A 23901-nucleotide genomic window follows, 5' to 3' on the forward strand; every position below is an offset into this window, starting at 1 on the left:
CCCTGCCCCTTTTCCAACAGTTCGAGCGCTGGGTGGCTTCGCAAAGGATCGGTATCCTGGCAGGGTTGGTGGGGTTTCGCTGTGTGTTTCTTGGAGTATTATTACGTCTGGTCTCTTGGGGCTTTGCTGTATGTATTGCTGTAATGACGCCTTCTTCCCCTGAATGCCATTGGGATTCCACTGCCAGATGAGGAGGTAATGTGGTGTTGTGGCGTTGTGTCCTGGGTTAGGTGTGGCTGCTGATGCTATTCCGTCCATTGTTGAGGATGGATTGAGGCTTGTTGCGGGTGAGTTCCTGGCGTTGTTTGCGCTTTTATGAGCGATTCCAGCGTTGCCTGTATGTTCTGGATCATTGCCATCATTTGTTGGCATGTTTGTCCGAGAGCGTCGAGGCGTTGCTCCACCCCGTCGAGGCGTTCGCTGTCTATGACTTGGCGTTTATGGCTTGTATATGGGCATCTTGTTCGGCGATGCGTCGCTTGAGCTGGTCGTTCTCCGCTCGCAGTGCTTGGATGGTAGAGTCCCTTTGTAGAACTTCGGCGTTGCGAGGATTATGGTGCGACGTTTGAGGGTTAATCACCTGGGCCCAGCTGATTCTTTCGCCTTGGCGTGGCTTGCTGCGGTTGGTTTCCATGTGTGGGTTGCGATTGGCGTCCGTGTTTCTGATACGGCTTGCTGAGCGACCTCTGCTCTTATCTCGCTGTCGTGAGCGACTGCGTCTCTCTGATATAGGTGGTTGTTGGCGTGTCTCATTCTGTTGTTGCTGCTGCTGCGATTGTATGCGCAGCTGTGGGAAGTCTTGAGAAGAGAACGTTGACCCTTGTTGTGCGGCATTTCTGCGCTCCCATCTGCGTTTCGTGACTACAAAGGGCACCTTGTACTTGTTTGTGCAGTCCATTTCGCCTGTAGGGTGTTGTCCATTGCATAGCCTGCAGTGGGGCCTGCACTGCATTGCGTGGTCCGCTGCTGGGTTGGGTGTGCCGCACGAAAAGCAGATTTTGGCTCCTGGTGTGGGGCATACATCAGCGCGGTGGCCAATTTTCCCGCATGTCCTGCATACGTCATAGTGCTGTCTGTATAATCCGCATTTGAGGAGCATGGAACCATATTTGACGTAGTTGGGGACTTTGGGGCCGGCGAACAGTACAATTACCGTGGTCGTGGTGCCAATTCGATGTGCCTCTAAGGCTAGGGGGTTCGTGGGGTTGACTATGTTATCTTGTAAGTCCTCGGCCGTGTCCTCGATTGCGATGCCTCGGATTACTCCTTTAACTGTCCCGTGGGGTGCAGTGCAATAAGCGCGCGTGTCGTAGTTGCGGCCCCCGATGTATAGGGAGCGTACATTTGCGTAGTGACGTGCTCTAGTGTCATCGGGGGTGCTGACCACGATGATATTCTGCATGGGGTTGGTGCAGATTGTATCTTCTCGCGCTTCAGTTCTGGGAATACTGGCCGCGGTGAGGACAGCGGACATTACGATGTTGGCTTCAATTCTCGCTAGGCAAAGGCCTCCTCTTGGGCGCATCACAATCTTGGTCTCTTCCCGCGGCAGAATGTGTGGCATGCGGGATGCTTTGGTGATTTTCGTTACCATGCGTTTGGTGTGGACTTCGTTAAAATGCGGGGTTGTCATGGCGTTTGGGGTAGTTTCATATTTCTGGGGCGTAGTAATTCTTTGGCTTACTTGTTTTCCCGTGATTTTCCATCCTTCGGTGTCGTTTGGATGTAGGTCGGTGCCTTGGACCACAATGGCGGTGCGTCCGGGGCTGCGATGAACTGCTTGGTCTTGCGAGGTGGTGGTAGTAGAATCACTGCCACTTGCACAACAGTCCATGTCTTCTGTTGCGAGGGCCGCAAAACGATTTTGAGGAACTGCGTTGGGCTGCGAGGTAGCGGTAGACATCTCCTGTGATGAGGATCCGGACGTTGAGCTGTCGTGTCGGGCCGGCCGGCCGGCGCTGATGTGCGCAGCGGCCGCACTCGTGCTAAGCCTAGGCGTGGTCCGTTAGGCCACGTCGCCGAGCTGAGCAGACGTGCTCCGCATGGGCTCCGCCGGTTTTACTAATTGCGCCGCCTAAATTACTCTCAATCGACGAGGATACATCACCAAAGTGTCCGCATCGATCCCCGGACTCGTTTGACACCTTTTGTGGCCCGGGGACCTGGACTTTTCGTAAAATTTTCGTTTCGAGGGAGTCAAGGAAGTTCCCGCCGCCCTTTGTAGTGGTGATCTCGCTAAGGGTGAACACAGGAGCGCGTGGCCGCCGGTACTATTAGAACAGCCTACCGTGCCCAAGGCGAACCATCACTCATTCGCTGTGCGTGCAGAGCGAGGCTATGCTTTCAGCGCGCGCACTGCGTCATCGGAGCGTCTGCGCGTCGTCTGCTATGATTATCGCGCGTGTAGCGGTATAGCTATCAGCCACTGTATGAATGAGTGAAAACTAGAATCGACATGAAAAATGTTTCAGTGGGAGCGGTAATTCGCTCTTCAGCTCCAATACAATGGTTTCGGCACAGCAGTGTAACTCGTCCACTTGTTTCAAACCGACTCAATCAAAAGATCACGCAGATTTTTGCAGCACTTTATTTTTGCAAGTGCTTTCAAAAAGTCTAATAAATGCTCTAGAAGCACGCAATTCAAGGGTTCGAAGGTGGTCACGGAAAGGTGGCCCAGGCGCTACGACCTTCATTCAATATACGAGAGAAAACTATCATCCTTTATTGTTTTTACCTTTGGGCGTTTTTATGCAAGGATCCAGGAATCGCGGTTCAAAGCACGGTACCATTAGCAGACGAGACGCAACATAGCAGACGACGAGCAGACGCTCCGCTGACGAGATGCGCGCGCCGGAAGCAAAATATCGCTCGGCACGCACAGCGCATGCGTGATGGTTCGTGCTTGTCACGGTAGGCTGCTCTGATGGTACAGGCGGCCACGCGCCCCCGTGTTCACCCTTAGCGAGATCACCACTGTACGTGCTGGGTTAAATGGCTCGTGCCGCCGGCGGCCGCTTTGTTCGCATTCGAGAGTAGGGGGGCCGGATGCCTCAGGCGGTGCAGGAGGACAAAAATGGGTCTGGAAGTGTGGCAGCGTGCACCTCGAGCTGTACGTGCATTTGTCAGACGCGAAGGAGCGGGCTGGCGGGCGTCGGCTTCTATTCGAGAGCGCCCAAAAGCCGTTCACCAAACGCTGTCGTTTCGCAATGTCGGAGGTGGTTAACCTAAAAGCCAAGGGTCGCCCACAATATTTTGTTGCGTGGTAGGCTGCCACAACAGTAGCAATAAGACGAAGGATAAGAATCCACCCGTGAAATTCTACAGATTCCCTCGAAAAGCTTACCAAAAGGAAAGACGGCAAGCATGGATCACTGATGTGTGCAGGGACAAGTAGGAGGCGCATAATGTTTTTTTTTGTACTTACCCACTTTCCGTTTACATTTCCCGTCTTTCGAAATACGAACTAGTGTTCTAAATTATTCTGAGTGCCCGGATCCTTTTTCTTAAAAAATGTGTGCTGCCACTGATTGTTTCCCGCAATAATAAAAGAACTTGGGCCTTGTTCAGGGGGTGCCGTTCGATAGAGTCCATATTTGGCGAGTTGATTGCTCTTGGTTCGTTTTTTTTCTCTTTTCCTACATTTGCTAATAGTAATTAAAAGAGCTGTAAACCGCATTGCGAAGATAGCGAATACGTCTTTCCCTACACCATGACTCTCGGAAGGAGTTTCGCTTAGAATTCCTTCAAAGACAAACAAAATGGAAATGCGCAGTTGTCAGCGCACCTCTTTAATAGCATGTGCCTCTTAAATGTGCCTTTCATATGAGGCAGCTGATCATTTCAAGTGTTAGGGATAATACATTAACGATAATCAATCACGTCTATGTCCCATTGCTTGTAAGCCTCAATGTTCCTGTAGTCCATAAAATCCAAATGTTCAAAGTGCGAACGCGTGAACAAACCAGAAAAAAAGAGACCAATGGGCTCTGAGAAGTTACACAGCTGTCGCGTGGACGACAAAAAGACGGCCGCCGACGACCACCCAAGAAAGAGCACGTTTCATTCCGTGAAACTGCCGGGACACTCGGCCTGTTCGTACGGCGCGTAGCAGACGACGCGTCTCTACAGACGACAAGACAAGCGACGGCAAAAGTGGACCCAGGAGCAAGTCTGCATGGAAACCGAACTTGCTGGACACGTGCTAACGTGCATGCTTTCATAAGTCGAAAGAAAATTTTACCCGGACCTCATCGTCGTGCCAGAAATGCAGCACGCCCGCAGCGAAAAAAGCCCGCGCCAAAGCGGCGGCAGCCCCCGCGTACTCCCGCGGAGGGGAGAGTGCAGCACCCTCTGGCCCTGGCTGCAAAAATCGCCCTAACGGGTGAGAAAGCGCGGCCAACGAACCGACGGATAATAAATCACTCATCCCCCCCACAAAATGAGCACACACACAAAATGCAGATGGCACACCAAAAGATACCGCGTACCGTGCAAAATGCCGAAAAGCGACTAATGGCGCTGCTCCCGATCTCCCTCCCTCGTTCACATAAGGACGAGCCTGATCGCGGCGGGGACAAGAAACGAGGGGCTGAGAGAAAACAGAGTACAGACCCTCCCATGCAAGGGGGCCATCCCACTCTCCAACCTAACGTTACTCCTCTAGCCCGCGTCTCGCTGGCGCGGAGAAACCCAAAACAAATGCTAACTAAACCCCCTCGGAATTTCCAAGAACCAAAGGAGGGGACAGAGGCGGCCTAGAAACAATACGGAGTTCCCCCTCTACGGCCAACGAAACAGCCATGACTTGTCGTTTTTTTTCGTTTCCAAACTAATTTTTGACACTATCTGTACAGGATATTCGTGACTATAGGCAAAGAAATGCGCAATTCCTAACACAACCGTACGAACAACAATATGAACAGCGTCACGCGTGTACGCAACGTGCAAGCATTAACAAAACACAGCAAAAAATTTACAATAAGAAACGTGCGTTCTCTCACTTATATAGTAGGCTGGAGAAAGGGTCAACTGGCTCACCAGGAATCTCCGGAGGATTGTTGACAGGCTGGTGTGCGAGTGCGGGGCCATCAATCGGTTATGACCGTTATCAGAATACGCGACTCCAGAAAGGTGATTTCCGCCGAAACGGCACAATGTTCGCGCCCAAAACGGTCGGACGTACCGAAGGTGCTCGGGGCACGCCACGGATAAGCCGTCGCGGTATTGCGAAGTGCTCTAGGAATAATCCACGTGCACAATTTCCACACTATGCTGGCGGCACATGACTAAGGTCATCACAGGCCAGGTGTCTTCCAAAAACGGGAAATGCAATTTCAAAAAAAAAAACAAAAACGTCCCACTTCACACCTGCCAGTGACTCTACGGCTGATCATTTAAAAGATCTCCGAGCCTACCAGACTGCATGGCCAAGGCGAGCCAAGAAAACAACGCAAAAATGCGCATATCTGACTTTCCGCGAATTCCGCATTTAGCCGTTCACACTCATAAACGGTGGCGATGTATTAGACCATGAGCCCCCCCTCGGCGTGGCAAGACACTCATCCCCGGAACCACCAGCAATGCAAGCTGGTCCCTGTCCCCAGCGGCCGTTGCAAAGCAAATCAACGTCACGGCGCTCCGCCTACCAAAGATGGCCGAGAAACTGCTCGGCAAAAGGAATCGCCCCGCCAAAACCGCGGCTAGCTCTTCGCGGTGAATACCTACGATACATGGTATCCGCGCAGAGGGAACCAGTCGCATTAATCACGACCCTGGCCAATTGCCGTGAGCGACGGTGTCTTACGTGACCATACTTGTCGAGCGAACACCACGTTTGACGGAGCATTGATTTCCTCAATGAACAAAAATAGGCCGGGTAGAAATACTGTCAAAAACAAAGCAAAGGCAGAAAACGGACCTTCGTGGTATGGTGGCGCTATCCAGGTTGACTAACGGTAAACGAGGCTCCGCAATCGGCTGCAGAGAGGTTTTTCTGATGTCATTGCAGACGTCGCCAATACACACGATTTGGCGGGAGAGTCAAAATTTAAACTTAAATGGATTAATGTCTTAGTGAATAGAGCATCGTTTGCTTCCGGACATGCGGCTGGCGGCACTACAAAACAGGAAATGTTTGGAATAAAACAAACTTTCATTTTGTCTGCATTGTCCCTGTAAGCCCCACTTATCAAGCTGGTCATCCTTTGTGTTCTGCTATTCATCCCCTAGCTACGCTCTTGCTCGTCTTGTCGCCCTATTTGTCAGTTTATCAGTGCGGTGCGCTTGGTTGTTGCTGATTCACTTTTTACGAAGGACACACCTTGGTTGGCTTCACGATGTAATCAAACGAAGAGCTTTTTCCCGCGATAGTGTAACTTGCCTAGATTGGGGAAAGCACGCACCCGTATGGCGTCCACAGAATGCGCACTGGTTAGAGTACGCTGAATTCGCCCAGACAAGTTCACCCTCTGCGTGCGCTCAATTCGCTCCGGCTGCCACAGGTCGCATAGCGTCGCGTGCAACACAAAATCATAACACGCAAAACCTTCGGTGCTCCCAGTTCTGTCATGTATACCAGAATAGATAAAACACATAAAAACACCCATCGCGCAATGTACCATAGCCTCCATTAGGAAAAATAAAACCAAATCTCTGCGCGTACTCAATTCACATTGGCTTGCGACGCCTTCATTAGCGCGTGCATCACAAAACTAAAATGCTAGACAACGCGCGTGCATCATAAATCTCTCTCGCCATCTTAGGAGGCCTTCGGCTTTTCTGGAAGCAGTATCGCAGCAGCACGTATACAGTTCTGCAACAAGTAGGTGCACTGCGGCCGGTGATGATGCTGTATACATCGTAAGTAGCGCTTAAAACGGGACACAGAAGAGAAAACACACGACGCTAACTGACAACTGACTTTCTTTGGCGTAAACACAAATATATACTCAGAAAGAACCCGTGCCCAGATTAACCCTGAGAGCGCAGTTTGATAAACACAACGGTCACAGGATTACGATTCGAAAAACACAAAATTACACTGTATATACTCAACAACCAACCCGCAAAACACCTAAGTTAATGCATTTGACAAGAACTGAAATTCCTTTTCATGCAGTGCCACCGACGCGTGGCTGACACATTTATCATCGTGCTTTCGTATATAAAAAGCTTCAATTATCTGACGTGTCAATTGGTGATTGTGTCGCCACAACACGCTGGTGTTTTCAAAAAGTGGACAGCATTGCGCCTGGACTTTATCTTTGTGGGTCGCGCAATGTCGAGTGATATAAGCATGAGGGTTGTTCTTGAGTTCCATCAGACGAACATTGATGCACCTGCATGACTGGCTGATATATACGTTGTCACATGGTAATGGCGATGAGTACACAATTCCTGTGTTGCACGGGACAAATGGCGGAGCATGCTTAACGTTGCAATATCTGTCAGACTTCTCGCCGGACAACCTTCTTTCCATCATTTTACACAACTTACCAAGTTTATTCGGAGCAGAAAAAAGGACTCTAACCCCGTAACGCCCCGCAACATTCTTCAAACCGTGGGATAAAGGGTGAATATACGGAATCAGCGGTTTTCATTTTTCCTGCCACAAGCCCATCTTTCCAAGATTGCGCTGCCGCACCCACTACTTTAATTATCTTTTGAGCACTCTTGTGCATTATGTGCTCCGGAAAACCGGAGGCGTCCAACCTGGTAATCTGCGCCTGGAAACAATTTCCAGTTTTATGCAAACAGGACTTAAACACCGCAGACCTTAACACAGAAAAGGCTATTTCACTTTTCACCAATTTGGAGTGCCACGAACTAAAATTTAGAAGTGGTTTCGCAGATCTAGGGCAATACTCCCAGCAGACATGCCCTGGTTCCAAATATAAGCGCAAATGAAAGAATTGTAGGCATCCCTTTGTAGGAAGCTCACACGCGAAATGGAGTCCAAGACTGTACTGTTTAAACAATTTAAGCACATAAACAGCTTGGCACGAAACATTGCATTTCTCCACAAACACAAGAAAGTCATCCACGTATCCCAGTACTTTAAAAGCCAATCCGCACAGGTTTTGCTGTATACGTTTGTCAATTGCACTGAGGAAAATATTGCCGCGAACCATGTATGGGTTTGATTATTTATTGTTTGTTTTTACTGCCGAGCCACGCCCGGCTGTGTTACCTGCGCTCCAAACGAAGCGCGTCTTACATTCTTTACTTTTATGCCGCACGGGCTATCACATTCAGATAAGCAGACTATTTCGCCCTAACGCCACTAGCCCAGAATAATATTCTGTGATCTACAATGTTCTGGATGTGAATCGACGTTTCCAGAAACACTTGCGCCGAAAGATAAAAGCCTGCAGAGCAGACGCCGCGGCATTCATTCGACGAAACAAGCCTGTGCTAGTCACTTTTTTGACAACTGCTTCGCCGCCTCTGTATTCTTTTGAGTTGTTAGGGGAGCACAAGTTCGCTCCAATAAACTTGTTTCTCCTTCAAGACAACTGCGTCGTCCTTGGATTCTTGACATCTGGTGGAAGTGCGGGGTACTAAGCCTTTATGCTCTCTACGACATCTGGAAGCCGCCAAGCCAGTCCAACCAGAGAAAGCCGCCGACTGCAAGGATTGCTACCCGAGTTCGGTCTTCTGCCAGAAGGGCCCAAGAGAAGGAACGCTGCAACCAACATCATGATGCAAGAAACAACGTCGCCAATCATCCTGCAGCAGCCACGAGAACCGCCATAGTTCCGCGGATCCCCCAGAGAAGACCCTGAGGACTGGTTGGAGAAAGTGGAGCGCGTCCGCATCGTCAACAGGTGGGATGACGAAGAAACTTTCCGCCACGTTTTCTTCTATTTGGAAGATACGGCCCGAACGTGGTTTGAGGACCATGAAAGCTCCCTAACCAACTGGACTCCCTTTAAGAGCGAGTTCCTCAAAACATTCGCTACCGTCGGGCGGAAAGAACGAGCCGCCGTTTTGTTGGAAACGCACACGCAACACCCCAACGAAGGGGTCGTGATCTTCGTTGAGGAGATGAAGCAGCTATTTCGCCGCGCGGACCCCGAAATGACGGAATAAAAGAAGTTGCGCTTCTTAATGCGCGGTGTGAAGGAGGAACTGTTTGCTGGACTTGTCCGAAATCCGCCAAAGACCGTCGCCGAATTCGTGACCGAAGCCCTCGAAATGCGTGCTAAGCAGTACGACCGGAACTATGTTGGCATGGCCAATGCGAATTGCGTCGACAATATGCGCATTCCCGAAGATAGCCTAAGGGAGACTATCCGCGAAATAGTGAGGGAGGAGCTGCGGAAACTGCTCCCAACGCCGCCGCAACCACAAGTCGCTTCTCTTACCGACGTCATTACAGAAGAAGTGCAGCAAGCGCTGGGAACTTGAACGACGCCAGTAGCACCCTGCGAGCCGCAAGCCATGACCTACGCGGCTGCTGTCCATCGCCCTCGCCCACCTGCACCCTATCGTCACGTGGCTCCGTACCGTCGTCCCCTCTCGCCGGCCCGACCACCTGCGGCGCAGCCCCCCGCCCCAAGGAAGACCGACGTGCGGCGAACGTCCGACAATCGTGCGCTGTGCTACCACTGCGGAGAGGCCGACCACATCTACCGTCGCTGCCCCTACAGGAGGCTCGGTTTGCGAGGGTTCTCCGTCGACGCACCCCGCCTCCGAACTGGCCAGCGCCCATCGGAAATCGAAGGTACCTGTCCAACACCAGCCGTCGACCAGCACGTTTCAACCGTTCGCTGTCGCCCTACCCATACCAGTCGCCGAACCGCCGTAGCAATGCTCAGTTCTCACGTGGAAGGACCCCCAGCCCACGCTGGGGAAACTAAAGGAAGGAACTTCTGGAGGTGAGCAACTAAAAAAACTGGAAACCCTCCAACGACGCAAGGACGCGCCGAAGACACCGATTCACGACATGCCCTCATGCTGACGACCCGACCTAACCCTGACGAGACTCCCGAACACGATGACAGCTACACTGCGCGACGCGTATCCGACATGACCGAGATGCCGCTGAGAAGACAAAAACGATGCACAGTTCCCGACCGTCAAGACTTACAAGCCGAGACGGGACGCCCCGACTCACCCGGAACTCGAGGAAGGCGGCGTCCGACGTCCAGTTGTCAATCGACGGCTTTGACGTAGTCGCCCTCATCGACACGGCAGCCGACTACTCGGTAATGAGCGGGTCATTCGCATCTAAGCTGAAGAAAGTTACGACAAGATGGGATGGTCCACATATACGCACAGCAGGAGGCCACTTCGGGACGCCAAGTGGAACGTGCACATCGCTCTTTAACATAGACGGCACGACGTACCCAGCGGCGTTCGTCATTTTGCCTAACTGCTCCCGCGACGTAATTCTCGGAATGGACTTTTTGACGGACAACGGCGCAATAATCGATCTGCAGACGAAGTCGATAACTTTTTCCTCCCATCACTCCATGACGCCGGAATCGACACCCCACACCGTGAAGCTGTAAGGATCGCCGATGACCACGTCACCCTGCCACCCCGCGCAAGCTTGATGGTCAGCGTCTACTGTGAAGGCGCTGCTCCCGACGTCGATGCTATCGTGGAGAGTGACAAAAGGTTGCTTCTCGACTGCGGTGTGTCTGTCGCAAGAGGCATTGCGCGGTTTAAGCAGCGAAAATCACACGTTTTCGTCACCAATTTCACTGAGGAGTAATTTAAACAAGGGCGCTTCAATTGCGTTCCTCGAAGAAATGCAAGAAGCAAGTGACGTGATCGCAGTAGCCGACTGTGAACACGCACCCGACGATACTTTCAAGCTTCCGCATCCCTTTGACGTAAATCCGGCGCTACCGCAAGAAGAAAAGAACAAGTTATTGGCTTTGCTGCATCGCTACAGCGGCTGTTTTTCGTCGAACTCCAAGCTACGCCAGACACCTCTGACGAAGCACCGGATAATAACCGAGGATGGAGCCCGACCTACCCGACAGTCACCATACCGCGTCTCTTCGCACGAGCGCGAATCCATCCGGACTCAAGTCGATGAAATGCTCAACGACGACATTGTACAGCCATCGAAAAATCCGTGGGCGGCGCCGGTTGTACTCGTGAAGAAAAAAGACGGCACACTGAGGTTCTGCGTTAACTACCGCAGATTGAACAAGATCAACAAAAAGGACGTGGACCCCCTGCCACGAATCGACGACGCCCTCGACCACCTCTGCCACGCGAAGCACTTCTCATCGATAGATCTGAAGACAGTCTACTGGGAAATTGAAGTGGACGAGAGAGATCGAGAGAAGACTGCATTCATAACCCCGGACGGCCTATACGAGTTCAAGGTGATGCCTTTTGGGCTATGTATGCACGGCACCAGCAACGTTCCAAAGAGTCATGGATACTGTGCTAGCTGGTCTGAAGTGGCACACCTGCCTCATATACCTCGACGACGTTGTGGTATTCTCCCGGACTTTCGAGGAACACTTTGCAAGGTTGCAGTCTGTACTCGAGGCCATCCGTGCGTACACTCTTAGTCAATTCCTCGTTATACGATCCGCATGCAGGCGGGTCGCCACGTCAATTTAAAGCCGCTTATAAAGCGGTGGTTCAGGCGGCCTCGAGCACAAGCGGCCCACCGAACACGCGGCCTGGCGTTTAAGCGGCCATCTTGAGGGCCGCCTAACTAGAGGGCCACCTAAACCCCGGGCCATGTGTTCGGCGGGCCGCTGGCCGTAATTTTTCTACGCGGCCTATTATGCTAATATATTCCCGCTTACGAGCGGTCCTTAAATCATACGGCCCCTCAAATAAGCGGCCTTGTTGCAATTCATCAAAAAAAAAGAAACAATCAATGCACTCAGCCAGGGCCGATTTTATCCGTTTTTTTCGTCCGCATTGACAGGCCAACGACAGCAACCCGAGGCGAACGCTGCAATATATGTCACGTTATACAAGACACACAAAGTATTCATAAGAACATTCACGTAACCGTACGGGGAATCGAACCTAGGTCCACTACAACACATCAAGGGGCAATCAAGAGGCAGACATCATAACCACTGCGCCACGACCCACGGGCTCCTGGGTAGTGCAAGCGTGGGCTTATAAGTATTCTGCATGCTGTTATGCGTCAAGCATCAGTCTTAAATAACACATTCGGCGGCGGGTGGCTTTCTTTAGACCACCGTTTTTGAATCGTTCTACCAAAGAGGCATAATACTATATGGTTTGCGGGAATTTAAGTACACTGGTACGAGCGGAAACCTTTTGTCATGCTGTGTGCCCGTTCCAACAGTATGATGCGCCGTGCGGGGATTTATTCAATCGATGCAAACGGAATTGATAACAGGTATTCTGCCTGGTTACCGAAAGTATTCTTGGCCATTGGTGGAAAGTGCCCAATATGACAATGCTTGGAAATAACTAACACGTAAGGCGCAGTGTTGTACTGCAAATAAGAGCTGTCTCGTCACGAGTGGCGTGTATAACAAGCATGAAATGGTGTACAGAATTTTTTTCTCCTCGTCGTAGCTCTTCTGATGGTGCGGTTACATGCCTTGACCTTTGTTTTTGTAATAGGGGTGCGGTAGTAAAATACGCATCTGGCAATGTAATTAAGCAATATTAAAACACCCACTCTACCTAACATTGTGTCGCGACGCCTGCAGAATTGCTGCGTCGACGCCCAGGTAAAGAGCAGTTGGAAGGCCAGATACTGCATTTTCTTTTATGGATCGTGAGCACACAACAAATATCTTAGCGTTTTCTCGCGCAGACCAGATAACCGCCCGGCCGTGTGACTTGTAACGCCCTGCAGTTCCAGACAAATGCTGGTTTCGCGGAAGTTTCACCTTTAATCATTATAATATCGTAAATAAAGATCATTGGTCAAAGAAAATTTTGAGAAACTAAAAATTAGGAAAAATATAAAACAATGACGGAAAATGGCGACCTGTATAACACTTTGCATTTCCACAATAATGCAGATTTAGCTGAAATCACGCTCTTAATCGTTATCATAGCAGAGATGGAGATAATTGGTCGAACAGAATTTTGAAAAACTAAAGAACAAGGAAAGTAAATAAATACAGAAATGATGAGCCTTGTTACACCCTTCATTTACAAAAAATGCAGATTTGGCGCAAGTGATTTAAAGGGTAAAAGGACATAATTGGACGGACCGGGCTTTGAAAAACCCATAAAATTGGCTCTAACAGACTGACACTCAAGAAAAGCGGCATATAAATTCGGCGCATTAGCAGACAATTCTCGGGATTCGTGCAATTTTTTTAAGTGGCCTCGTTTCATTCGCGCTTCCGTTAATACCGAGTTATATTATTGTACGCCGAAGCGCAAGGTCGCGGTTCAGCATTTTCAATATTTTCAAGGCAGTTCACCAAAACCATAGCACTTTGGGATGAACGCACCCTAGAGCATCGAAAGTTTAAGCCGTATAAAACAATGCCACAAATAAATGGGTTGCAATGGCTGCAATTTCCCTAAATCATTTTTAATTTGTGCCCTTCTGGAACATCTTCATGACCTGTTTTTATGTAATGAGGTTTTATTTTCATAATCTCAGTATATTGCAACCTGATTTATCAGGCCTCAATGCGCATACCACGAAAAAAAAACTCCCTTTATTTATAATGCCATGTTACAAGCTAAGCTGTAAAGCAAGTATCTCTATACCTAAAACCTATCCGGATCGTGAACTGATAGTTTATACTCATACAAGCTTGGGACACGAACAGAGAACTGAGTTGAGTAGGTAAATGTTAAGTATTTTGTCATTCTCGAATTCATGAGCATGCACAAGTGGGAGATGAAAATTACAAAATGACACCATGTCGAAGTAGCGATGTTTTCTTTTTATTTGATATCCAACATACAAATATGAACACAAACGACTTATACTGAACTAACAAATACAAATACTGGCAGATTGCCCTTATGGAACACACAAATGAAAATCTTTTTTTGTGCAAGAGCAAATAACGGCCGGTCAAGATAAAATTATTGTTTTCATTTATAGAATTTTCAGCAGCTTGCTGTTTACAAAACAGGGAGGAAACTCGTCTTTTTTCAGGCTACTGACTGTATAATGCCCAACGTTTGGCCTGAAGCTGACGGGTATCTCATGTCCTTCATGTAATATAATACGAAACAATTAAAAAGTACATTCTCTGGGCTTCAATTATGGTCCAGGTACACCACTTCCGATGATGTAGATGGCCTTTGTAGAATCGCCCCAAGCAATCTTTGGGCCGGGAGCTGCTGCTTCTGGAATTTCGTCGCACTGGAATTGAAACAGCGTTGTAAACATCTCAAAAACGTTGAGTCACGGGTAGCAATTTGTTGTGTTTGCACTGCGTGAAGAAACGGCAGGTGAATAAGTGACCAGGTACAAAAGCGTGGCGTTATTTATCGGCGGTAAAACAGTATAGCCTGAAGGAGCGCAGCAGAAGTATTACCAACGCGCTAGCAGATATGCGAAAATATAAATCAGGTAAGTGCATCACTGTAGTTTAGGTAATTATTTTTTTCTTACTGCTTCTAGATTCAAACGCACTCCAAAAGGACGTTTTCTTCATATACATAGGAAGACCAAGCGCTTTTTCAGTGCAAAGGTCTGCGAGAAAACGTCGCCATAATTTTATTTCACGGACACACGTCAATGGCACGTCGAAAAAAAGTCTGTTTGCTGTTACATGCGGAGGGTAATGTGCCCTAGTTTATTTTTATGAAACAATTGCCACCAATTGTATGCGCAAAACATTTTATTAAAGATGGAACAAGATTGCTAGCAATATCTTTTACTAAAGCATAGGTAAACTGCGCGCACCGAGCAACAGCCAGCTCATCTGTAACAACATTAAAATACACAACTTGGAGCGACCTCCACGCCGGTGACGCGCCGCGTTTGCGCTGCCAATGCTATCATGTTTCAGCAAACCGCGAGTTGACACTCCTGACAGACGACAGCTGTGGCGAACAGAACAAGATGGGTGCTGGTGTTACTCATAAATGTTGCTTCGTGTAAACGCACCGTAATGAACTTTACAAATCGCCGCAGAATTCAGACTACTCAATGCGCCAGAAAAGTCACTAACCCAAACGATGACGCGAAAACCTAGTTATAAAAAAAACGTTACATAACTTTTTGCTACGCCTACCGAATATGACAAGCAGTGGCCATGGAATATTGAAAAATACAAAATTCAAACTGGGTTTTATGTGCCTTGACCTGGACAATGAAACGCATGGAAAAATGCAATTTCTTTACGACACCATGGTACTCTTTACGGAAACGGAAGTGCCTCACATGTGCAAGCGTTTTCATTTTTCGCCTGGATCCCAAAACGGCCGTCGCACAGGGAAACCAAAACATTACTATAAAGCCCTTCAAATTTACCGTACGGACCCGGGTATCGGAGAACGTTTTTGGCGCGGGCTTCTTACGACGACGAAAAAGGCATACTTTCATGGCCCTTACTAGTTGTCTGCAAACACCTATTTCTTACAGTCTGCGCCCCCCACCCCTCGGGAAAAAAAAAACAAGAAGTCCAGGGACCTATCCTCTCCTGTTCAACCGGGCTATGCCCGTAATACACACACCAGCCGGATTGAAATGTCGTCGCTGTTCGGCTTGCGTGACCGGTGGCCCTAATATTCCCATCGCATTTGCAGTTGTTTCCACTGTTGCGCCAACCTCGAAGCACACATTCGATGTCAGCGGAAGCGAACGTGGTAAAGGAAGTGTGAAGGAAGTATGAACTACACAGTATGAAAGGAAGGAAGTATGAACTACACAGTATGAAAGGAAGGAAGTATGAACTACACATAGCAGGAGTCAAAGCGCGGGACCCCAACTTGCTCCGCGGTCAAATTCCTCGCACGTGCGCGATAGAGACAAATCACCCTACGACAACTCGCCGAGCGCGAACTTTTTTCCACTCCTACTGCGCATGTGCGCGCGAGACATTTTTGAAGGTTTTTCGGCTTTCGTCGCGTCGTCGGGCACGCGTCGTCGGCCACCGCAAAAGAAGCTCGCGGGCGACTGTGTGAGGAGGAATACGCGCATGCGCCGCAAGCCACACATATCGCTCGGAGCTTCACGATTGTCCCCCTTTTTTATTTCATTTCTGGCGTCAGGCTGTCTGGTAGTTTATAGCCGTGACACTGGCCGTTGGTGTAGCATATAAGCGTGATGCAACCACCTGAGGTTTTTTCATGGAAAAGAAGTCTGTCAGGGCCTCTTATATCACGGTATTGAGACTGCCCACCGCATATAACTTGGACGCCATCCGGGACGCGACTAAGAGTGTAGGGGTTAACGTTGAAGCCTGAAAAGTGCCGCTTCGCGTACGAGGGCCATGTCGTCAACGCCGCGGGAGTCCGGCCTTATCCGGCGAAAACTTCCGCCATAGCGAACTTCCCAAGAACGAAAGATAAGAACGGCGTGCGGAGATTTCTCGGACTATGCGCATACTACAGGCGCTTCGTCGCAAACTTCACCCGCATTGCAGAGCCACTCACCCGCTTGACGAAAGATAGCACCCCTTTCAGCTGGAAAAATTCCCAAAAAACACCCTTCTGTGTTCTGCAGCAATGCCTGCAAAGCGCCCGCCTGTGCTCGACGCAAATGCCAAAACGGAAGTGCACACGGACGCCAGTGATATAGGCTTGGGTGCCAGCCGTGATCTGTCCAAGGAAGAAAGAAACTACTCAGTCTCTGAGAAAGAGTGCCTCGCTATTATATGGGCCATTTCAAAATTTCACCCATATGTGTATGGAAGACCATTCAAGGTTGTGACAGACCACCATGCGCTGTGTTGGCTCGCCAATTTGAAGGACCCCTCTGGCCGTCTTGGTAGATGGAGCTTGCGCCTGCAAGAATTTGACGTTACAGTAGTCTATAAATCCGGGAATAAACACTCCGACGCCGACTGCCTGTCCCGTGCCCCCGTCGACCCACCACCACAAGACTCCAATGAAGACAGCGCGTTCTTCGGAGTCGTGACTGAGCCACCTCGCCGTCCAGCAGTGTGCCGACCCTGATCTACGCGTCATGATCGACTACCTCCAAGGATGCAACGTCACCGTGCCCAGGGCCTTCAAACGCAACTTACCTGCATTCAGCCTGAAAAACTCCGTCCTCGTGAAGAAGAATTTCAGCCCCGGAACGAGAGCAAATTATCTCCTTGTGATCGCGGCAGATATTCGTGACGAAATTTTGGAAGCGTGACGACCCATCTTCCGGACATCTCGGCACAGCTCGCACAATTGGGAAAATCAAGGCGAAGTACTACTGACCCCGCCTTGCATCCGACGTCACCCACTACGTCCGGAGCTGCCGTGACTGCCAGCGACGAAAAACGCCACCGACGAGACCCGCCGGACTTCTGCAACCCATCGGCGTCCCATCTAGGCCCATCCAACAGATTGGAATAAACCTTCTGGGCCCGTTCCCTACATCCCGGTCCGAGAAAAAGTGGATTGTTGTAGCGACATAGTACATGACGGGCTACGCAAAGACCGCCGCACTTCCGAGGGGGACTGCACACGAAGTCGCAAAGTTCTTCATAAGCCAAGTTGTGCTGCAACATGGAGCCCCGGAAGTCCTAATGACGGACCGCGGAACAGCCTTTACTGCAGAGCTGATGCAAGGGATATTACGCTACAGCAACACGGATCACCGAAGAACGATGGCGTACCACCCCCAAACGAACGGACTAACGGAACGCCTGAACAAGACAATGGCGGATATACTGTCAATGTACGTCGACGTTGAACATAAGACTTGGGACGAAGTGCTACCGTACGTCACCTTTGCGTACAACACGGCTATCCAGGAAACTACGCAGATGACGCCGTTCGAGCTTGTCTACGGAAGACGGCCGACTACGATGCTCGGCGCTATGCTTCCGCACGTGGAAGACGACGACATCAACGCCGACGTCCAAGGATAACTTCAGCGTGCGGAGGAAGCCCGCCAGCTGGCTCGAGTTCGAACAACGGACCAGCAGCTGATGGATGCCGGGCGGTACAACCTCCGACGCCGAGAAGCCAAGTACCACCCTCGGGATTGTGTGTGGGTTTGGACTCCCTTCCGTCGACGCGGACTAAGTGATAAGCTTCTGCGACGGTATTTCGGACACTACCAGATTCTAGGACGTGTCGGCCAACTTACCTACGAGGTGATCCCCGATGGTGATTCCGGAACATCACGACGACGCACGCAGCCTGAAGTCGTCCACGTAGTTCGCTTGAAACCTTACTATGCAAGATGACGAACTTTTTTGTGGTTCGTTCGGACTGTGTTTTATTTTAGCATCGGGTCGATGCACTCTTAGAGGGTGGGTAATGCCGCGAACCATGTATGGGTTTAATTATTTATTGTTTGTTTTTACTGCCGGGCCACGCCCGGCTGTGTTATCTTCGTTCCAAACGAAGCGCGTCTTACATTCTTTACTTTTATGCCGCAGGGGCGATCACATTCAGATAAGCAGACTGTTTCGCCCTAACGCCACTAGCCCAGAATAAACTTCTGCGATCAACAATGTTCTGGATGTGAATCGACGTTTCCAGAAACACTTGCGCCGAAAGATAAAAGCCTGCAAAGCAGACGCCACGGCATTCATTCGGCGACACTCGCCTGTGCTAGTCACTTTGTTGACCGCTGCTTCGCCGCCTCTGTAGTCTTTTGAGTTGTTAGGGCAGCACAAGTTCACTCCAATAAACTTGTTTCTCCTTCAAGACAACTGCGTCGTCCTTGGCTTCGTGACAATATTGCAAAGGACGGGCGCCACCCAGTAACCAATACATATCACGGTTTTCTGCAAATGTAACCCCCCGTTCCACTCTACAAAGGTGGACTGTAAGGAAAAAGACAGGATTTCGAGAAAACCACTCACAGGAACACCACAATTACTAGCAAACCTCATTTCATCATTTTCCTCGGTAATGTACCTCTTCACACTGTTCATCAGTTCATCATGAGGAATAGACTAATAGAAATCTTCAACATCTATGCTGAACATTTGGAACGTGCCGGGGTTGTTCGTACTCAAAACTTCTACAAGGCTGTCCGAATTCAGGATCAAAAACGGATAATCAAACCATAGCCAGTCCAGGTGGACTTGAAAGTTCAGCTGGAACAGAAAAACGATAGGACTTAGGAAGGAAATACGGACACAGTGCTGACTATCAACTGAGTTTACTGACAAAAATCGGGAACATATATACCCGCTTTTTGTCAGTAAACTCAGGTGATAGTCAGCACTGTGTCCGTGTTTCCTTCCTAAGTCCTATCGTTTTTTGTTCCAGCTGAATTTTCAAGTCGATATGGAAAACCAACTCGCCCAAACCCAAGCAATTCTCCAGTCCAGGTGTTTTTGCAAATACCCCGACGCTAACCTCTGCCAGGCGCTCCGCTCGGAAACAATGGCTCAAAAAGGCACATCGGGCTTATGCGCTTTAGCGAAAAAGAACAAATCTAGCTTCTGACCTTTTTCTTGCTTTACTTTGCCCGCAAGACGCTCAAGGTTGTGCGTATTCAGCAGGGAAATCGCTAGTTCCTTTACCTTTGAGGCTTTTACATCTACGGGCCGAAAGGTTTTAAGAACGGCGTCTCAAGCTTTCATGGAAAACATTTTGCCTGGAAAGATGACAAAACAGCCTTCTCTAGGTTGACAAAACAACCTAATAATGCCATTATCATGTGACAACGTACACATCGGCCAGTCAGGCAGGTGCATCAATGTTCGACTGATGGAACATTGGAGGTCGCTGAAGAACAACCCTCATGCACATATCACTCGACATTGCGCGACCCACAAAGATAAGGCCCAGGCACAATGCTGTCCACTGTTTGAAAACACCAGCGTGTTGTGGCGACACAATGACCAATTGACACGTCAGATAATTGAAGCTTTTTATATACGAAAGCACCATGATAAGTGTGTCAGCCACGTGTCGGTGGCACTACATGAAAAGGAATTTCAGTTCTTGTGAAATGCATTAACTTAGGTGTTTTGCAGTTTGGTTGTTGACTATGTACAGTGTAATCTTGTGTTTTTCGAATCGTAATCCTGTGACCGCTGTGTTTCTCAAACTGCACTTTCGGGGTCGACCTGGGCACGGGGTATTTCTAAGTATATATTTGTGTTAACGCCTTATAAAGTCGGTTGCGAGTCTGCGCCGTCGTGTGTGTCTTCTAAAACCAACTAGCCCAACTGTAAATTTTATTGATGCTGTATACGCTATAGTGGCCAACGTCAAAAGACATATCGAGGAAGCAGGCCGAATGAACTGCGTTCGCGCTCTTATCTAACATGAATATGCTTAGGAATCTTCCGCACATCATTAAATTTAACTTTGAGTGACCACGTTATCGCAGGCGATTTTATACGGTTGCCTACAGAGGAGAACAAACGAGCCTGACATCGCGGGAACACTGTTGTGTGACAGTGTGATAATGCCGATGTATATTTTTAATAATGGAACGTCACTTTCTGATTTGGTGTAGTTCTTTCTGTGCTAGTTTTCTGGGGGGTTTTTGCTGAACTTCTGATATTTTACTGCGAAGCAGTATATGTCTAACCCCGCCCCCCAGTTTTAATTCCGGTGAAGCCGTTTTACTTGGCGCTGCTGCGACGTTCCTTTTCGCCACATTGACCCCTTTTACACAACTGTTATTTGGCCGTGTCTATCAGGTTTAATCAAGCGCACATAAGTGGTTGCCGGTTTATGGATGCACGTGCTGGGGGCGAAGGGAGGAAGGGGGTGCGTGCGCGCGAAGCTATTCGCTCTTTCCAGCGACGCTAGTGACGCCGCACGGAATTTGTGCGGAGCCGGGAGGGGGTGATCGGCGGACCGGTCGCTCCGACGGAGGCGGCCGGAGGTATCCGTGAGGCCTCGCAGAAGCGAAAGGAAAATAGTAATCACAATTATTGTAATCGCAAATGCCGTGTAAATGACGGGAAAATACAGGCTGAGCGAGCGTTCATATTTTCTCGACTTCCGTGAAGCTATAAAAGCTGCAGGTAAATTTTGGAGTCATCGGTGTCTGCTGCAGAGAAAAATGGAAGTCTTGTGGACCCGCGCGTGCGTACGTTGTGACTAAATTATTCTTTACTAAATTACGGCTGCCATATTTAATAGTTCTTTGCTGTGAGGGCGCCTATTTTGTAGGCTCTTTGTATAACTTTGTGTTCGTCTTTTTCGGATACTATTTACATTCACTGCCGCATAATGTGTCAACCTATCTTCGCTTATTTGTGGTTAAAAGGGCTCCATTCCAGTGCTTTCAAACATATAAACTGCAGAGGCTGACCAATCAGCTTGCTTTTATTTTCAATAAAGAAACAAATGAAAACTTTTTGCACGTGAAGGTGAGAAGCGAATGTGGTGGTGCGTTTATTTATTAATGACTGAACATAGAAATAATTATGTTTAAGCAAGATGTTTTAGGACTGACAATATAGTAACTGGGTCTGGCAGTTCAAATTCGAGCTCTCGAACGAATTTGGTAGCCCCCATTTTTGTTTAGGTAATGCGTATTGACGCTCTTAAACATATTACCGGCAGTAAAATCAACATAACGTAATTTCAGCCAGGAGATTTCTCTTACATTAATTATCACGAGCCAAAAGCGCACCTGTGAAGTATTGCCTGTATTTTCATGTACGCTTCAATATCACACGTAGGCTTATATTTTTTCAAATAAAATGCTAACACGTTCGTTTGTATACCGCTTGATACGACGTAATAGCCTCGTCTTCGCGATTTTACTGGCCGTAGTCACGACTAGGTTTTACGACACCCAAGCAAAACACCGCAATACGCACAGATCACCCGCGCATGGGCTTCTGTTTAGTATCTACACAGGGAAATGAACACGCCTAAAGTAAAACGTGCACTCTGATGACGTACACTGCAATAATATCCCAAAACGTAGCGTTGCACATCCTGTAGCAAGTTGTTTGCCCAAATGGGGCGGAATTTTTCTCAAACCACTTCAGTGCGGCCTGATCCATGCACAGCGGATTCCTCGCACGCGGCGCTTTTTACACCGCAGCAGACACCCTGAAACGAATCGAATGTTGTCTTGCAATCAGCAACGTCTGCATGTGTTCATTTTTCAAAAAAGTAGGTGTTTCAAGCGCAACTACGGGATTTTAGGCGGCTATTGCAGCTGGCGCACATGCTGCTCCGAAGGCCCGATCACCGTCTCGTCCGCCATTGCCGTTTTCTGTAGCGCCACCTGTACGATTTGGAAAGAGCGGATAGGTTTCATGCCCTCACTGATGACATGTCCATTGTGCTGGCGGGAGGCTTACACGTGGACGACAAACAGCTCAATCAGGCCTGCATGGTGTCTTCACCGCTCGAGCGGATTGGGTTGTGTGTTACACAGACAGTAAGGTGCCTACTACTCTAGACGGAAACAGAAAGCCCCATGTTTGTTCGCCAGAATAAAGTTCGAGTCTTTCCAAGTATCACTCAGCTAAAAGGCGAGGAAGCATGCTCAATCGTGAATTACCAACAAGCGTGGTTTGTTTCGTGCACTCCATCTCATGTGTACAGCTTCGCAGGTCATCCATCTTCCCAGAATGGAAGGGCACTGATTTCTCGTTATACCCTTTAATCGATTCAAAGAAATTGCCATCGCACTAACAGCATTTTGTCGTTTTGTGTGGATGCCTCTTACCATAAAGAAGTTGGCGTCAGCATCTTGCGAAGCTTCTCAGTTCCTGCCAACTTACGGCTGCTGACCTCTGAGGCCACGGACAAGACATCAGAGGCATACAGCTTGCGCTTCATGCACGGGATTCGCGCTGTCAGCATATTCTACATCGTCTTCGGCCATGCTGCAATGGAGTTCTCCTTTGCCACAGGTGAGTACGGCTTAAATACAGATCATTATTCGTGCCCACATAATGTTGCATGTTGACCGCTTTGGGCGTAAGTGGAATGCGGATTGAATGGGATTTATTGCTACAAACTACAATGTAAACAATACGAAATGGCAGCATGGCTAAATTGATGCCAAAAGAGCTGGAATGTCCATTTTCCGCATTTGCACACTTTCCTTTTTGCTTTATACCTGCGCAAGATTATTGCCGCCATATTGCTTCGTCTGCGAAATATTTATATCGTCTGAAGATTTTTATCCCGAACAGCAACGTCCGCAGCGTGGTGTCTCTGTTCCGCGCCTCCAAAAAACAAACGGGCACGGTGGCTGATTTCTACCCACGCACTATTTCCTTAGCCACTGAGCCACCGTGGCGGGTGTATTTAAAATGTTAAAATAGGCAAAGGCATTCACCATTTTCGGCGAACATTTTCGGTCTATGCCCTGCAGGCATTTCCGGTGGCCTCATGTGATTTAAGCTGCCACCCAAAGACAGCGGACACGAAAAGAGGCCTTGACGAACGCAGGCAAAAAAGCGAAGCGCAATGCGCCTGTCAAGCACGCCTGGTGGCTGCCACCATGGCTGCTACCCGTGATTAGCAAAATAGAATAAAGGCATCATTGCGAACCGGGGTCTGATGTAGTGATGCCGAGATAAAACTGGGGAATCGGGATGACTCAAGAATCATACGCCCTTTTTGCGACCCAGGCATGGATCTGAGGCCCTCTCATGGGACACCTTGTCTATTTGAGGTGACTTTATTGGCGACACTGCATACCCCTAGCCCGCATACATAAGCTGTAACCCACCGTTGAAAGGTGTTTATAGGTGGAGTGTAAGAAATCACGATCGGCGGCATAGGAGTTTGACAGACCATCCTGTCAAGTCCGGTCGCCGACCATCCGGTGGAGGAAGTCAGTAGAGGAAGTACCGCAGTCCCCTGCTTTTATTGCATGATATATGGTAAATAGTAGGCTCT

The 23901-nt window shown here is 49.0% G+C and overlaps 2 protein-coding genes across 2 annotated transcripts in view; one reads left to right on the forward strand and one right to left on the reverse strand.

The window, feature by feature from the left end:
• Nucleotides 1-23901, forward strand: part of LOC144175832 (nose resistant to fluoxetine protein 6-like) — a 421837-nt gene that overhangs the window by 198540 nt on the left and 199396 nt on the right. Inside the window, exon 6 of the mRNA XM_077704849.1 lies at nucleotides 22725-22904. Coding sequence (XP_077560975.1) covers nucleotides 22725-22904 — 180 coding nt within the window. The remainder of the gene's footprint in view (nucleotides 1-22724; nucleotides 22905-23901) is intronic.
• LOC144173961 (uncharacterized) lies at nucleotides 425-1903 on the reverse strand. The gene has a single exon (XM_077702340.1). The coding sequence runs from the start codon at nucleotides 1901-1903 to the stop codon at nucleotides 425-427; it is 1479 nt and encodes a 492-aa protein (XP_077558466.1).

Source organism: Haemaphysalis longicornis, unplaced genomic scaffold, assembly GCF_048455015.1.
Source record: "Haemaphysalis longicornis isolate Haplotype H1 unplaced genomic scaffold, Haemaphysalis longicornis Haplotype H1 scaffold_1, whole genome shotgun sequence".
Taxonomy (NCBI): Eukaryota; Metazoa; Arthropoda; class Arachnida; order Ixodida; family Ixodidae; genus Haemaphysalis; species Haemaphysalis longicornis.

What these genes read in the sequence shown, in the direction of transcription:
- LOC144173961 (XM_077702340.1), bottom strand. Translation starts at nt 1,903, where the DNA reads ATGTCTACCGCTACCTCGCAGCCCAACGCAGTTCCTCAAAATCGTTTT.